Genomic DNA, 17,514 nt, shown 5'->3' with positions numbered 1-17,514 from the left:
CCGACGGTCAGAATACCGATGGCGGGATCCCGACGGGTGAGAATGCCAACAATACTAAACTGCTACCCAGATGTGAGGGGGCATTCCTGACGGTCAGAATACCGATGGCGGGATCCCGACGGGTGAGAACGCCAACAATACGAAACTGTGATCCGGATGTGAGGGGGCATTCCTGACTGTCAGAATACCGATGGCGGGATCCCGACGGGTGAGAACGCCAACAATACGAAACTGTGATCCGGATGTGAGGGGGCATTCCTGACTGTCAGAATACCGATGGCGGGATCCCGACGAGTGAGAACGCCAACAATACTAAACTGTTACCCGGATGTGAGGGGCATTCCTGACGATCATAATACCAATGGCGGGATCCTGACGGGTGAGAACGCCAATACTAAACTGTAAGTACGAGGGGTATGGTGTCATTGGGTCGACCCAATTTACTGTAGGTTGACATGCATTCGGTTGACCACTGAAAGTTGACAGATCTTAGGTCAACAAATGAAATCGGTGGACATGGGTAAAGCATTAGGTCGATAATGGGAAGGTCGACCGTTGTGAGTTTTATTTTTTTTAAGGGGGGAGGAGCTAAGGTTAGGCTGCAGGAGGGGGAGGAGCTAGGGTTAGGCTGCGGGAGGAGCTAGGGTTAGGCTGCGGGAGGGGGGAGGAGCTAGGGTTAGGCTGCGGGAGGGGGGAGGAGCTAGGGTTAGGCTGCGGGAGGGGGGAGGAGCTAGGGTTAGGCTGCGGGAGGGGGGAGGAGCTAGGGTTAAGCTGCGGGAGGGGGGAGGAGCTAGGGTTAGGCTGCGGGAGGGGGGAGGAGCTAGGGTTAGGCTGTGGGAGAGGGGGGGGTGTTAGGATTAGGGCTGGGGTTAGCTGTAGATTGATGACATTTTCACCGTCGGAAACCTGATGCCAAGATTCCAACTGTTGGGATTCCCATTTGGGGCTTGCTGAGAATAATCAGTTGAGTGTTCGGTAACGAAGCAGAACCCCGCCAGCCTATTCTGAGGAGTTTATTTAATAAGATGGATGTTCTACAGAAGATGAGATGTTTCTAGGGGCAACCAATCAGATTCTACTTCTTATTTATTTAGCACCTGCTAGAACAGCGGTGTCAAACTCATGTCCCTCCAGCTGTTATGGAACTACACATCCCAGCATGCCCTGCCACAGTTTTAGCAATCTATTATATAAAATCTGTGGCAGGGCATGCTGGGATGTGTAGTTCCACAATAACTGTTGGCCTGTGAGTTGGACACCACTGTTCTAGAAGATAATAGAATCAGATTGGTTGCCCAGAGCAATATCCCATATTCACTAGTGCTCCCATCTTAGTAAAAAGTTTGTCCCTGCCTGATCCTGTGGCTCGCGGTGCGCATACATCGCAGTGGCTGACAATGAGGCACATGCAGTTTAGTCGAAAGGTTCAAGGGCCACGCGGCCGGTCAAGGAAACGGGTGCCGGACGGCTCCACCACAGTCGGGATTCCGACAGTCAATACTCCGACGTCGGAATCCCGACTGCTCCCTCGTGGGGGTCATTGCGCTCCCCCCCGCTGTGCAGTCGGGATTCCGACGTCTGAGTAATGACAGTCGGAATTCCGACTGTCGGATAATTATACCGCGCCCATGGAAACTGGGGGGCGAAATGGTAACCAAAACAGGGCATTACTACTCCTTTACTGCAGCCGTACACTAGTTAGAATCGGATTGTTCTCCTGGGCACCGGTTTCCCCTTTAATCCGCACATCAACCTGCAAACCACGCCATCCTCCCTGAGGGTAAATCGTTTAAACGTAGTGGTTGTGAGGGAAATCCAGTCTTGTTAGAAAAAAAAAGTGGTTAAAATCTATTTAAAAATATAACAATACAAAAAATTGGGTTATAAATACAACGAGAAGGTACCGGTGAACACCAAAGATTCCAAATTATATCTTCGTCTTACAGGTACTACAAGTTCCAGAGTAAGTCCCATCGTCCTCTCACACACCCAAAAACAAGACCGAAGGCTGCTCAGCGAGGCACCTCTGGTTCGTAAAAATCCCCGGGGAGCGGAATCCGCCTCCTACGGGGGTGCACTGTTTGGAGTACGCAGGATGCGGAATCCCTCGCTGGGTAATGGAGTGAAAGGCGCTGTAGTGTCGTTCGATTGGGTTGTGTAGGATTCCATCGTCTATAAGTCCTCGAAAAATTCAATAAATAGTAGAAAAATAATCCTTTCATTAAAAAGTGAGATGTATTTTTAAGAAACTATTAACAATTCCGCTCATCGTGAGTTCAGTCTGTTTTCTTTAAATACTTTTTTTTTATCATCTGTTTTACATATTTTTCCAGCTCAATTAGTAAAGGAAAAAAACAAACCCAAAAAACGTGTAGATCCGTCTCGCGTTGTGGCCATCGTCCCATTTTCCATGGCACTTCGGAAGTTTCCTAGTAAATTAGTGGAGAGATCCTAGGTGCCAGTCGGCAATAAAGTACAGTGCATGGGATTGGCTGGAAAAGATGGTGGCACGGCACTTTGGGTCTCTGTGTCATAGGTTAGCAAGTCCCTCCCTCAGAGTTCGTCAGCACTCCGCGTCCACAGAATGTACGGTGACTGCCGCCTGAAGGTGATGACTGTGATGGAGCGCCGGGTGGTGCAGTCTGTAGTGGTGGTGGAATTTATGGCTCAGGAGAGCGGCAGTCTGAGGGGGCGTGTCCGGCTCTAGATCCTCATCGTGGTTCCCAACGTCCACCCCGGCCGACAGGGGGTCGTTATTGCACGGAGGGTTCTCGCTGTCTTCCTGAGGACTCATAGTGCTGTAGCCTGTTTCATTTTATAATATGAAAATAGATTAATATAAGACAATTACCAAAAAGTGATACAAATTGCATATTTATGAAGCTCTTTAGAGAAGCTGGAAAAAAAACAAAAGTTGTTTAAAATCATAATTTATCGGCCCGTACAAGATACATGTACAAAAGATTCTATCAAGTGGCTTCTAATTTGTACAGATGTGTACAGCCCTTCCAGTCTCACCCTCGGTAATGGGCAGAGTCTTATTTGCGAATAAACAGCTTCAGCTGATTACTATGATATACAGCATGCCTATATTCAGTGTGTGACAGTGGCCATATCTGCACAGGATCCGGAACGCAGTGTTTTCCTGGAACGTCACAGTCTTTCCCTGGAAACCACTGTAATGTAGCAGTTTGTACGCAGATACAGTGGCAGTCACAGCTGGAATATAGGCATGCTGCATATCTTTTTAATCAGCAGCAGCTGTTTGTCCTATTTGCACAGTTTTCAAAAATTAATTTAACGGAAAAAGTTGCAAAAATAAATAAATAAAAAAGATGCCTTCCGCTATGGGTCACATGGAGCTCACGCATAATGTATAGCGCGGCTTGTATGGTAGGGAAGATAGATGTATGTGGACACAAATGTATATGCAAATTAAGCTGGAGATTTTCATATTCCCTTATTTGTCACTTTAGTACTTGGCAGTGAGGGCAGTGAAGTATCAAGCTTCAAAATGTGATAAATTGGAGAGTGATAAACAGCCAGCCAATCAGCTCCTACCTGTCATTTTTGAAACCCAGCCTGTAACATGGCAGGTAGGAGCTGATTGGCTGGTTGTATTACTCACTACTTTATAACTTCTTGAAGCATGATAAATCTGCCCCCCCCCCTCCCCCCCAAAAAAGGTACTCAAGTCGGCCTTACCGTGATCGCTCTCCGTCCCCGATCTTCCCCAGTAACGCCGCCGCCGTTCCGGACTGTGCGCATGCCGCTCAATCACTGCTGCTATAAACCTCGTGTTACTGACTGCAGAAGAAAAACAGCTTATTAGACCACTGGGAGCGACTCTGCCCTCGTCACAGCAAAGCCGCATTATACTCACTGATTCCGCGATCTTCGTGGCTGTCGTCGTCACGCTCATCGCGCTCATTTTCTAGGTTAGACATGCGCACGGACATCTCTGCAGATAAAGTACAGGGAGTCGGTTAGGAAAAAGCATTAAAGGGTGTAATTAGATATCTCGGCGCATGAAGTCATTAGCCTGGTTTACTCGCCAGGAATGAAGAAACAAACAGGATTCTTGTGATAAATAAGTGTTTTATATATTTTGTGAAGAGCGCGTGTGTTTCCCGGATGTGTCCACTAGATGGCGCTGTTGGATCATCAATTGATAATACTTTATTTGTCTACAGAAGATCAGATTTATAGTTGTGCTATGTAAAATAAAAATCCTATTTGTAGATTGAGAAGATTAGGAGTTTAATAAAGGTTTGAAACTTACCTTGTGCTGCCAGCGGTGACATGTGTTGGTGGCTCCGGCGGTGGATCTGGTGACGGTAGGCATAGACCGCCAGCACGAGCACCATGATACAGCCCATTATGCCTCCAGCCACTGGTCCCACTGGGGCACTTTTTATCATGTTCAGAGTGATCACTTCGTCTCCTGTTGGGGAATGTACACGATAAAATCAGTTTATTTTCATTTAATTATTAAACGGAGAGAAATGTGTAGTCTGACGGTAGCTGATTATATAACGCAGTGGCGTAACTATAGCACCGCAGCCCCCTGCGGTCGCGGGGGTGCGCTGTGCATGTGGGGGCACCGGGGGGCTGCGGTGCTATAGTAATGCCCCATCCCCCGCAGGCTTACCTGTCTGCGTGTCCCGGCTTCAATAAATTCTATGGAGACGGACCACGATAAAATGGCCGCCCCATAAAGCAGACTGTTCTCTGAAACTGTCTGCGGTATGGGGGCGGCCATTTTATTGTGGTCCGTCTGGATAGAATTACTAATTGAAGCCAGGAGACGAGACGAGACGCACAGACAGGTAAGCCTGCGGCGATGGGGGGGGGCACCGGCGGCCGGGGTGGGAGGCTGGCGGGAAGGCTCCCCCCCATTAACGACAAGGGGGGCGCCCCAAACCAAGCTATGCCACTGATATAACATACAAGTAAAACACATTTATATACTATTGAGGCTGCAGACCAATCAGAGCCCAGGGGCGGGGCACTATGGGTTCATCAGGAGGCAGAGCTAAGGTCTATGTCACAATATCTTAGTGTGTGTGTGTGTGTGTGTGTGTGGGGGGGGGGGAATACTGTTTCTTTATCATCGATGGCGGAAAGCCGTGTGGTTTTCTTTACCATCGATGGTAACAGTATTTAACATCGGCCGCAGACCATGAATCATTGGTGGTGGTAATCTGCGAATAGGCTAAAGGAGTAACAGAGTGTGAGGTCACAGGTCTCTTGGATACAGCAGATCTATACGTTACCTATAGAACCCATGTCATCGGCGTAGGGGCTTTTAGCTCCAACAATGCCACCGAAACATTCTTTCTGGAGTGCGCAATACGGCCGGTCTAGGTGGGTCTTCCCGTCACTGTCCACCATACACCACTCACAGTCTAGAACGCCAAAGCAGTAGCTGCAGAGAAGGGAGGATCAGGTTAGTTACTGGCGCCTTGGGGTTTCCATTCAGCCGACCCGCCATTATCCTGCATATGGTGCTATGAGAGCAGGAAGCCGCTATGCATGCGGCAGATCTTGCAGGAAGCGCCCTGTATGTGGGGGAGCCTCTATTGGGAACAGAGCTGAGGAGCGAGTGGAGATTGGGGCATCAGTGAGGGTGGGAGTAGAGGTGGCACCGCATAATAATGCAGATAATGCAGAATAATGCAGATAACGCACAATAATGCAGATAACGCACAATAATGCAGATAACGCTACCTGCTCTCCATCCTCTGCGTACAGCCCGTGTTCACACATTGAGCGAGCGCGTCCTGAAGGTTTGGGTCGAGTACGGTGAACGTCATTGGCTCCTGGTGCACCTCACAGCTCGGGTTCCTAGAAGGAATGAGAGAGATGGTCCTAAACTAAACTTCTGACTGATTTCTTTGATGTTATCTCTGGAATAGTTATGGCAATGGTAACACATTAATCTATCGCAGAACCAACACGTCCAGGAGAGACTGCTCTGCCGGCTGAAGGTGACACTGTCGGCTGGCCTGTAAGACCGTCCAGATGACAGATCTCCCCGATTGCAGGATATGACACAAGACTTCTGTATAATGTGACGGCCCTGGAGGTCGGCAGCAGTGGACTATACAAAGCTGAGACTAGGTTGTGTTGCTGGAGCCTCAGTGAGACCAGTTACCGGCTGCAGATAATCACTGTATTGTGTTTTATAAATGCCATTAGAGGAAGTAGATTGGTTCCCATAACCTCCTATACACATATATCCTAATATAACCCATTTTACTTGGTCACTGACAACTATTCACCTGAAGACGTGTTATGCTCTACAGTGCCACCAGGGGGAGGCGCTGAGTCACAGAGAGCCAGGCACAGGACATCTTCCCGCAATTCCTTTGTCTTTTGGGAAGCGATTGAAAGGTCTACAGCGTCTAGACAGACAGTCAACAGGTCGACACCAAAAGGTCAACTTGCAATAGCTTGATATTGACAAAATGCCGACACAAGTAGAAGCTCGACATGTGTTTTTCACTATTTTCTTTTTGCGTGTCCATGTCAACAGGTGACAGATACAAACAAAAAAAAATCCCTGAAAATGTGCGTCAACCTTTTCACAATGCCGACTTTTTGATGACGACCGATTGACTGTCACAGACACAATAGAGCTTTCAATCCACACCCAAAATGAGTTATCTAAGTAATTACAACACTCCAGGAGGAGATGTATGAAGCAGTGATAAGAGTGGAGAAGTTGCCCATGGCAACCAATCAGCTGCTACCTAGAATTGTATAGAACGCACTTGATAAATGTTACTTTAAAGCTGATTGGTAACCACTGGCAACATCACCACTGGCTCACTGCTACTTACATCTCCCCCTCTATAACAGCAGACAGCAAACTTGTTCTATTGCTTTCCCATACCGGCTGCTAATGACGGAGACCCAGCGTCCGCTTACCTGCTCTCTGCGTTCGTCAGATTTCCCGTGCACTCGTTCACCTCCAGGGGGCACTCACACGGACACTCACACTCATTCTGCTCCATCCTACCAGCGAGAGAAAGGATCTTTAAATCAGCATCAAGCGCCAGCCCAGACCGTACTAAGCCATATCTACAGGTCCCTAAGTGGGCAGACCGAACCCAGATCAAACCACCCAGTCCGTATTCGAGGTAATTTTCCTTTTCATTTAACTCCGTTTACAAATAACATATATTACTGGGAACAAAACTATTTAAAGAGAAACAAAATGTGTCACCAGATATTAAAGTATCAAAAACACTTTCGTCTAATTTTTATCAAAAAGTTGGCCGTAGTACCATGCCTACGCCACTAGGTGGAGCAGGTTAAGAACTGACTTCTTATTGTCTCAAAAGGCTGCAAATATGAGACAAATATTGTAGCACTGATGAGATGAATATGGATTGATTATTACTGCCTGTGGGTGTGTGTGCCACAATGCCGTTCTGTTATGTTGAGAACCGCAAACTCTTCGCTCAGGCTCTGGCATCTGATCAGTCTCCACAGCGTACTGTCAATGTTATCTAATATAAGCATGTTTAAACGTATATCACCGACACGCTTTCCAACCTGTGTCAGCAGACTACTGTCCAAAGCATGTGTTGACTATTTAACTACATCCCATTTACCTACAATAGTCTTTGCTATAACTATTAATGGACGCCGGTGCATTTAGCTATGACTGCGGCATACCGGTGACAATTCAGGCACAGCCGGTCCACCATACTGCAGGCGCAGAAAGCCAGCGAATCGCAGGTCTCGTTCACAATCCCAACAAAAGCGTTCGTCCCGGGGATCCTCGTCAGGCGGTACTTGGAACAGTGGCTGCCATGAACCAGGTTGGTCAGATCCCCCTAATAAAAATGAAACCAAACCATTGAGCTAATACCACACAAAACGGAACACGCGTATTATTTCCCAGTGTCTTAATTGCACGAGCTGTAGCCAATTATATTTGACACGCATTTAAAAATGTATCAGAAATTCAGTTCTTATATTTCAAATGATTCTAGAAAGGTGCAAAATCAGACGACAATAAGAATGTGCCGCCTACGTCTCGTTAACGAGCAGAAGATCCTCGTTAAGCTTGGAAAGTAAAAGGAAGACTCACCACAAGGCTCGTGTTAAACTTGTAAAATCTCTGGACCGTTCTGTCGCTGAAACTGTTGCACAGATTCTTCTTCACGAAATTGGGGTGATTCAGAATGTCGTTAGCCACCAGAGGTTCCTGGGAGAACAAAAAGGGGGAGAATTCGGTATCCGCCAGTCCTTTGCCATACACTGCGCTCTTTTGCGGAGTGGCGGCCGGGAGCTACCTTATGCGTGATGTGCTGCTGTTCCACCGGAGCGTGGCCTTTCGGGTCTATGAGCGTGGGATGTGCCACAAGATAGCCTCGGTCTTCCATGATGAAGCATCTACGGAAAGAGGAGGAGATGGTGGACATGTGTGGGGGGAAAGCGCTTTGAACAAAGAGTCTTGTTTGCTGGTAAAACAACCCACACACTGGGGTGACTGCGCCCAAGGGATGAAGGGAGGCGGACGCAGTACAGAGCACATTCAGACCAACCTTTGGCAAATGGCATCGTGCAAAGAGGGGGAAGTGGACGCGTGGCGGGCTTGGGGATGGGCACTGTGGTCCGTGCGCATGCTCCGATAATCGTTACGGCTGCAAATTCGCAGTTCAATCGGACCCACAATCCACACAGGAAAACCTTACCAGTGGCTGTGGTCATACCTTAATTTGCTTCCCCCGTCCTGATTGCAGACTGGCAGCAGCTCCATCAGCACTTTGTAGAAGTACCGCAAAGTGAAGTCAATTCCCATCACAGCCATGGTGTGTCCAGAGGAGATCTGGGGACTAGGGGCAGAGAGAGAGATGAGATTATTCCGACCTGGTCTGGAAAGGTGACCAGTGGATCCCCGTACATGGCAGCATCGCCAACAACGCTCATTTCCAGCATATAGTAATCAAGGAATTATTCGAACAATACCACTATGATGAAAATACCCCATTGTTAAACTTTTTCTAATTGAGATTTGTAGCCAAGATTTCTACTTTAGGGCAGGTGTAACGTCTGTCTACTGGTTTCCATAGCCACAACAATGCCACTCTGGTAACCATCAGTCCATTACCCAACATTTCCTCTACCTCACCTTGGTTTAAGGCAGGCATGTCCAACGTTGGCCCTCCAGATGTTTTGAAACTACACATCCCAGCATGCTTTGCAATAGTTTTAGCATTCTCTAATAGCAAAACTGTGGCAAAGCATGCTGGGATGTGTAGTTTCACAACATCTGGAGGGCCAACGTTGGACATGCCTGGTTTAAGGCATTAAAACCCCAATACTAGGACCGGCCACAAATAGCGTGTACATGTAACTAACACCACACAGTTACCTAATTTGAGCTAGGACACCTGACTCCCACATGTAATCTCCCTGTACCTCTTGCATCTGACCCCTCCTCCCCTGCAGTGCAGCCCGGTGGTACCCAGATGCACAGTTACTTGCTCTGAGCTGGGACCCCCCATGTAATCTCCCCGCACCTCTTACATCTGCCCCAACGCAGTGCAGCCCGGTGTTACCCAGGTGCACAGTTACTTGCTCAGAGCTAGGACATCTCCATCCCACATGTAATCTCCCTGCACCTCTTACATCTGCCCCCTCACTGTTCAGTATCAGGCCCTCAGGAATGTGCACAGCGCTATTTATATGAAGATCTGATCATTTCTGCTGGTCTATTATTATCCACGGTCAAAGACAGAAAACAAACCTCATCCCAGTGTCACACAAGGACGTGAATCACACTGACACCTTCACGTGACAATTTAGGGAACCAATTAAATTTAGAGATGTTCAGGTTCCGATTAACTTGGCTCTCAAAGTGTGATCTTATTGGCTAACGGATGCCGCATGTTTTGGATAGCCAGTAAGATCCCGCTTTGAGATCCGGGTAAATCCGTACCCGCACATCTCTAATTTAAATGGATGTTCAGAAAAACCGTAACAAACCCGCGCCTACGAGTGTCAGCTCACCTGGCAGACTGGACCGTGTGGCTGATCGTCACCACGTAGCCGGCTCCTCCCACATCCAGGTAGGGTCCGGTGAAAGTGATCAGCCCGGGATTGGCCAATGCATGCAGATACCTAACAAACAGCAACATTTCATCAAACGATAAGCAAACAAAGTATCTGCCAATGAAAGTACGTGTGGCGTTATTTGTTTCTGGAAATTAGCATGTCATTTGCATATCCCTGCTTGGATTACGTGACAGCGATCTGCTCTCTCAGGCACAATTATGGTAAACATTGTTCTCATCCTATTGGCTGCTCGGAGAGTCTGTCACACAGTGCGCTGATCCCCGAACAGGCCGAGTGTAAGCCTAATACAGCTAATAATCCCGTATTAGCTGTGCCCCCGCCTGTGTCATAAACGCCTTAGGCTTTCTGTAAATTAGCTGCCGCTGAGGGCGGAATACTAAGCTGTAATACACCGGACATGTCAGTGACACGTTCCACAAATCTGTTTTATAGGTGTATGTGTGTGTGTAGTGTGTGTGTGTGTGTGTGTATTAGGTATGTGTATACATTTTTTTGTTAGATGAGATGGCAGCAGCACGGTACTCGCCGGGAGAGCCGGCAACGGAACTGTGCTTGCCGGGGGAGCCCCATAGCGGCACTGTGCTCGCCGGGGAAGCCCCATAGCGGCACTGTGCTCGCCGGGGGAGCCCCATAGCGGCACTGTGCTCGCCGGGGGAGCCCCATAGCGGCACTGTGCTCGCCGGGGGAGCCCCATAGCGGCACTGTGCTCGCCGGGGGAGACGCATAGCGGCACTGTGCTCGCCAGGGGAGACAGCAGCGGCACTGTGCTCGCCAGGGAAGCCAGCAGCGGCACTGTGCTTGCCAAGGGAGCCAATGAATGGGAGAAGGTAGCCATTATATCTACGTATCGGTGCACGTGTCCGTATAACACTTGTTAATTACTTAATCACATACGATCAGCCGAACATTATGTTTTTCCAGCAGTCTGGATAATTCTAGTATTCTGAACACTGGTAGGTGATGAGAAGCTGAGAGGACGATGTAAGAGATCCTTACAGAGGACAAATGACAGTAACCCTGAGTAACCCTGACACGTACACTGTGGATGTAATGAGGGCTGGGGCTTACCATGGTCTCCTAGTGGGATCAAATGCTTTATCCATGAGAGACCCAGGGTATATTCGGAGCACCCCATTGGGCGTTGCTATGTAACGGCGGACAATGTAACTGTTTAGGCTGCTCATGTCCATCTGTCTCATCCATTCATCGGTGACGTGACTGGTAGCCATGACTTCGTTCCTGACCGAGAACTGGAACATAAAGAGACACATAGCAGGGGGGCCCTTTAATACTGGCATGAAAAGATATGAATCTGCTGGGGGTGATTGGTTCTCGCAGACATCAGCTAGTGACAAACCATCGGCAGATAAGAACACAGGAACAGATCTTCTGCCATTTAGGAAATGCACTTTAATCTGCATTCACACTTTATCGAGGATTAATGACGGACATGGGAAAGAGAATCCGGCAATAAAAGGTCATAAACTAAAGGAAAAGCAGCGAAGACCGGCGGTGGTACTCCCTCTGATGGGGATCGCAACCGCTGGAGCAATCTACTGCACTTTACTGCTCTCTCTCGGGTGCGGTGGTTTTTTGACCGTCCGTATTTTGAATGTCGGGAAATCCTACTGAACCCGTCTGGGCATCTTGTAACATTTTCCCCACCAACCTTGAGGCCTGGGTTAGCGATGAGCCGCGTGTTGTCGCTCAGATACGCCGTGTAGTGTTCCACCATCCGCTTGGTCTCCGGCTGACTCAGATGCTCATACGGAGAGGAGAAGCTGCCGGCTGCCAACATAACCGTCGGGCTCTCTGCAAAAAGCCAAATCACCGGTTATTTCTGGGACGGAAAATTTCCCGCGGGAGAGGAATCATCAACTGCTGTGCTTACCCAGAGTCGCCAGCTGCTTAAAGTGGAGGCAGGCGGTGGGCTGGCCCAGGAGGTCCAGGCGGTGGTACAAGAGCTTACTGCTGGGCACGGTGTTCAGGTTCTTCAGCTGTTTCACTGGTATCTCAGGCTGTATCACCACAATGCACAATATGAAGGAAGTGTCCTGTACCTATAGGAGACCGTACGCAAAGGAGGAGATTTATAGTCTGATTACATGGTAGAGTATTATGTGTATGCTGTTTCACAGTCTGTACCCAGTGCCTCATTCTACTGGCATATATTCCTCTTATTGTAAATATTAGCAACCACCCTTAGTCTGTGCTGCTGGGGACCCTGCTCCTTCCACTATATAACTATCAGTCTGTGGCTTCCTGCTGCCCTGTGCTCACTGACACATCACTCATCTGCTGATATACTCTGTGCTGCTGGGGACCCTGCTCCTCCCACTATATAACTCTCAGTCTGTGGCTTCCTGCTCCCTCCATTCCCATCCTCACATCATGTCACTGCCCCTGTCACATGCAGCTCTGTCCTCACTGACACATCACTCATATCCTGATATACTCTGTGCTGCTGGGGACCCTGCTCCTCCCACTATATAACTCAGTCTGTGGCTTCCTGCTGTCTCCATTCCCCTCCTCACATCATGTCACTGCCCCTGTCACATGCAGCCCTGTCCTCACTGACACATCCCTCATCTCCTGATATACTCTGTGCTGCTGGGGACCCTGCTCCTCCCACTATATAACTCAGTCTGTGGCTTCCTGCTGTCTCCATTCCCCTCCTCACATCATGTCACTGCCCCTGTCACATGCAGCCGTGTCCTCATTGACATATCACTCATCTCCTGATATACTCTGTGCTGCTGGTGATCCTGCTCCTCCCACTATATAACTCTCAGTCTGTGGCTTCCTGCTGCCCCCATTCCCCATCACATGCTGCCCTGTGCTCACTGACACATCACTTATCTGCGGATATACTCTGTGCTGCTGGGGATCTTGCTCCTTCCACTATATAACTATCAGTCTGTGGCTTCCTGCTACCTCCATTCTTCTACTCACATCATGTCACTGCCCCTGTCACATGTTGCCCTGTCCTCACTGACACATCACCCATCTCCTGATATACTCTGTGCTGCTGGGGACCCTGCTCCTCCCACTATATAACTCTCAGTCTGTGGCTTCCTGCTGCCTCCATTCCCCTCCTCACATCATGTCACTGCCCCTGTCACATACAGCTCTGTCCTCACTGACACATCACTCATCTCCTGATATACTCTGTGCTGCTGGGGACCCTGCTCCTCCCACTATATAACTATCAGTCTGTGGCTTCCTGCTACCTCCATTCCCCTCCTCACATCATGTCACTGCCCCTGTCACATGTTGCCCTGTCCTCACTGACACATCACTCATCTGCTGATATACTCTGTGCTGCTGGGGACTTTGCTCCTCCCACTATTTAACTCTCAGTCTGTGGCTTCCTGCTGCCTCCATTCCCCTCCTCACATAATGTCACTGCTCCTGGCACATGCAGCCCTGTCCTCACTGACACATCACTCATCTCCTGATATACTCTGTGCTGCTGGGGACCCTGCTCCTCCCACTATATAACTCTCAGTCTGTGGCTTCCTGCTGCCTCCATTCACCTCCTCACATCATGTCACTGCCCCTGTCACATACAGCCCTGTCCTCACTGACACATCACTCATCTCCTGATATACTCTGTGCTGCTGGGGACCCTGCTCCTCCCACTATATAACTCTCAGTCTGTGGCTTCCTGCTGCCTCCATTCCCCTCCTCACATCATGTCAACGCCCCTGTCACATACAGCCGTATCCTCATTGAAACATCACTCATGCGCTGATGTACTTTGTGCTGCTGGGGACCCTGTCCCTTCCAATACCTACAAATAAATGTTCTCTATGGAAAGACCCTGCAATGAGACACTAGAGTTATAGACAACTTACCATCTTCCAGGCGTAGCTGACATTGTACGCTTCCTTCCCAGGGTCCCGCAGTTTGTTGACATGCCAAGAAAGTGAGGAATTCACAGGAACCGCAATAACCTGACTGCCCAGGGGGAGGCTGCGGAGGAGACAGACACTTATAGGCCTTATGCATAATAAAATGACAAACCGGCTCCTGACAGAGACCCAACAAGCAAAGCAGAACTGTCTAAAGTATTAACCAAGTCGACTTAAACAAAAAAAAAAGTGAAAAACTCATGTCGAAAAGTGTTAAGGCAAACGGCGCCTACGTTACATAACTATCAATGTCGGGACCAATTATATGTAAGAAATAAATAATTTATTATCACAGCAAGAGAAAAAAAAAGACCAATTAAAATACCATACATACAATGTATCCTAAAAGTCATTAAAAAATCCCAATGGGCATTGGAAATCTAAGAAATAACTAGAACGTGGTACTAGTAAAAAAGGGGGCTGCACAAGGAAAATCCTACTGAAAAATGAATGAATATGAGTAATAATAGTATTAGTAAGAATATAAAGTAAGAAAGTCAAAGGTAAACATAAAAGACTAATGCTGATCTTGTAAGAGACGAGGTCGGTAAAAACAGTGAGACCGACGCGTTTCGTCAGTGTGACTTCATCAGTGGTCACACTGACGAAACGCGTTGGTATTTGTTGGAAGTTATGGCTTTAGGGCTAATAGGATAGCCCTGGGGGGGTCAAAAAGCCTAAATAATGAGAGAAGTTGCCCAAAGCACCCAATCTGATTCTACATAAAGGCAAGAATCGGATTGGTTTCTATATTCAACACCTCTTACTTTTAAAAACTCACACTTTTATACATTTAGCCCTAAGGGGGGCATTCAATCCTATTTCTGCCAGCGGCCCTTTCTTATTCAATGCTGCCGTTTCCGAAGTGAAGGCGGTTTCGGACAAAACAGATCTGACTTTCAAACAAGTTGGATCTTTTTTTGGTTGGAAATGGCCGCGGATTGTCGAATTCACGCCCGTTTTTCCCCAATCCTCGCACTTTCCGACACTCGACAGCCGGAACATTAAATTACAACTGTCGAGTTACAGTCGAGAGAAACGAAAATGGCCATGGATTCCGACTGTTGACGGTCCGACAGTCCGGATCCCAGATATCCGAGGATCCCAAATAATTTTATTTTTACACCGTTTTCTGTGAATCGTTTACCCTGCAGTTACATAGTATTTTCTGCACAGTACCTGGGTGACGTTGAGAATACATATGTAACCACTGCACACCAGTATAACCCCAGGGGCCTATACTCTACGTCCCATACCTTTCTACAGGTCACACCAGATAAAGCCTAAAACAGGATTACTGTGGGACTGGATGGGGGTCCCGTTGAGTCTTTGAAGACTTCATACCGTAGTGTTATTGACTTGTCACTCACTCTCTAAAAGACCGGGACATATGGAGAATTTCCCACCCCACGTCATCAAAGGAGATCCGGAATGTGCGAGATTCTGCGACGCTTAAACAAGTGGAGCGTTTGTGAAAGTACAAGTCACAAAGAATAATTCAGAATTACCAAACTACAGTGTAAGCGGACACGGACCTGAGGTCACTTATGGTTGAGAAGATCAGTGATCTGGACACGAACTCTCCAAAGTAACAAGCGCTGGTGGAGAACGCTCCGGTCCCTTGGTTCCGCTTTTTAGTTTGATCTGAATCCCACTTACGCAGAACTTGTAACTAATCCGCCAGGTGACGGGATCTTAGAACCGCCATATCTCGAGGCTATGGATTATAGCTAATCGGACTTCCTGCCGTAACCCACCGGCATTACATTCACCCAGCGGCTTCATCAATCAGGATGTACCTTCGGCGAGAGTCAAGGCTAAGTCTTCTTATCCCGTCTCTTACCTGAGAATATTCCGCCGAACCAACGCAAACTTGGGTATGTTCTCATAGTGTGTGATATCTGTGTGCAGAGGGGGCTCCACTAGCAGGTACGGCCTGGTGAGCGAGGGGTGCATCAGCGTGTAACCTGGCGGGGCAGAAGAGGAGAATTACCACCACGTGCTGCAACAAGAGGAGCAACAGTACAGGAATTTGCTGGTAATCTACATTAGTGCTCCGCAGACGGACGCCCAGGTGACACCAAACCAAGGGTATTATAGCGCTCCAGGCATTCACCATAAACTGTATTGTAAGGCAAATTGTTTCCCATGTACTGTTAATACAGCATAGGACAGGATATGCTGTAAAGAAGTCTCTTCCAGAAATCACCGACAAGTACAGTTCCATTAGTTGCTCTCTCTTTTCCGTAATCCCCTTTATCTCCTCCCAGAGCTCTAACAGTCTAAAGCAGGCATGTACAACATTGGCCATCCAGATGTTGTGAAACTACACATCCCAGCATGCTTTGCAATAGTTTTAGCATTCGCAAATAGCAAAACTGTGGCAAAGCATGCTGGGATGTGTAGTTTCACAACATCTGGAGGGCCAACGTTGGACATGCCTGGTCTAAAGCCTGATCATCCTGCATGGAAGGCGCTAAACAATGTAACACATGATGTCATAAGGATGGACAGGCTCAGAACTACAAAAATAAAAAATGGGAAAACTTATATATGGGATGCGTTCAGTATTCCGGCAAATGGAAAACCAGCACTGGCATCCAGACTACCGCCAGGATACCTGGAATGCCGTTATCGGGGAGGACGCCAGTGCCAGAATCCCAAATGTAAGTACGCAGGCAGCATAAGCACTAGGCCGGGAACGGGTGGGGTAGTTAGGTTTAGGTACTTGGGGGGGTTTGGGTACTAGGCTGCGGGGGTGGGGAAGGTTAAAGTTAGGCTGCGGGTATGGAGGGTGAGGTACTTAGAAGGGGGGGGCTAGGGTCAGAATACCGATGACATAATCTCAATAGGGGTTGTATGGGTCATGACCCCCACAACCCCTATTGAGATTATGTCATCAGTATTCTGATCGCCGGCATCACCGGTAGTCAGAATCTCTGCATAAGCAAATTGTAACCAGTCTTTCCACAGCAGCGGCTCCCAGCATGCCCTGCCACAGCCTGGCTATTAGTGAATGCTAAAACTGTAGCAGGGTATGCTGGGATATGTAGTTCCACACCAGCTGGATGATATTTACTTATTCAGCGCTGGGGTGCCTGGTAGAAAAACCACTTCCAGGTGAACCCAGTTCCAAAAGCACTTCCTTTATTCAGGCCAGTTCCGTCTCTAAAGAGACTTACCGAGGACGGTACAGACTGAAATGTCTGAGCAAAGTCAATGAGGAAGTTAAATACCTGAATAAACAGTTTTTTTTTTAAATATCAACATTATAAAACACACACATTATAAACTCTAAGCATCAACCGCCTGCTTAAACGTCTCACTGCTCCAAATTAACGTATTATTATTAAGATTAACGAGGACTAATGGTTTCATCTCTTCTGGACAGTTCGCAGTAACGGGTTCATTACACAAACAAAACAAAAAAACAACAGGGATTTCCAATAATAAAACCCCGGCCAGAGAATTCGGCGTGTAAAAGCAAGGCCTATTCCCATGTAAC

General features: G+C 48.0%; 1 protein-coding gene across 2 annotated transcripts in view; it reads right to left on the bottom strand.

Moving 5' to 3' along the window:
* Positions 1–849: 849 nt before the first annotated feature.
* The window catches only part of CACHD1 (cache domain containing 1), an 80,392-nt gene continuing 63,727 nt past the window's right edge, over positions 850–17,514 (bottom strand). For both annotated transcript variants that reach the window (XM_083157685.1, XM_083157686.1), the window contains exons 11-27: positions 15,853–15,976; positions 13,953–14,070; positions 11,987–12,155; positions 11,765–11,907; positions 11,164–11,345; positions 10,030–10,140; positions 8,730–8,852; positions 8,310–8,409; positions 8,105–8,221; positions 7,687–7,847; positions 6,934–7,020; positions 5,731–5,847; positions 5,277–5,428; positions 4,283–4,444; positions 3,884–3,961; positions 3,706–3,807; positions 850–2,805 (exon numbers count right to left, since the gene is read on the bottom strand). In XM_083157685.1, coding sequence (XP_083013811.1) covers positions 2,564–2,805; positions 3,706–3,807; positions 3,884–3,961; positions 4,283–4,444; positions 5,277–5,428; positions 5,731–5,847; positions 6,934–7,020; positions 7,687–7,847; positions 8,105–8,221; positions 8,310–8,409; positions 8,730–8,852; positions 10,030–10,140; positions 11,164–11,345; positions 11,765–11,907; positions 11,987–12,155; positions 13,953–14,070; positions 15,853–15,976 — 2,288 coding nt within the window. In that variant the 3' untranslated portion in view covers positions 850–2,563. The remainder of the gene's footprint in view (positions 2,806–3,705; positions 3,808–3,883; positions 3,962–4,282; positions 4,445–5,276; positions 5,429–5,730; positions 5,848–6,933; positions 7,021–7,686; positions 7,848–8,104; positions 8,222–8,309; positions 8,410–8,729; positions 8,853–10,029; positions 10,141–11,163; positions 11,346–11,764; positions 11,908–11,986; positions 12,156–13,952; positions 14,071–15,852; positions 15,977–17,514) is intronic.

This window comes from Crinia signifera, chromosome 8, assembly GCF_055691185.1.
Source record: "Crinia signifera chromosome 8, ASM5569118v1, whole genome shotgun sequence".
In the NCBI taxonomy this organism is placed as follows: domain Eukaryota; kingdom Metazoa; phylum Chordata; class Amphibia; order Anura; family Myobatrachidae; genus Crinia; species Crinia signifera.
The sequence above is the reverse complement of the archived record's forward strand: the minus strand, read 5'-3'. Positions and strand labels throughout refer to the sequence as shown.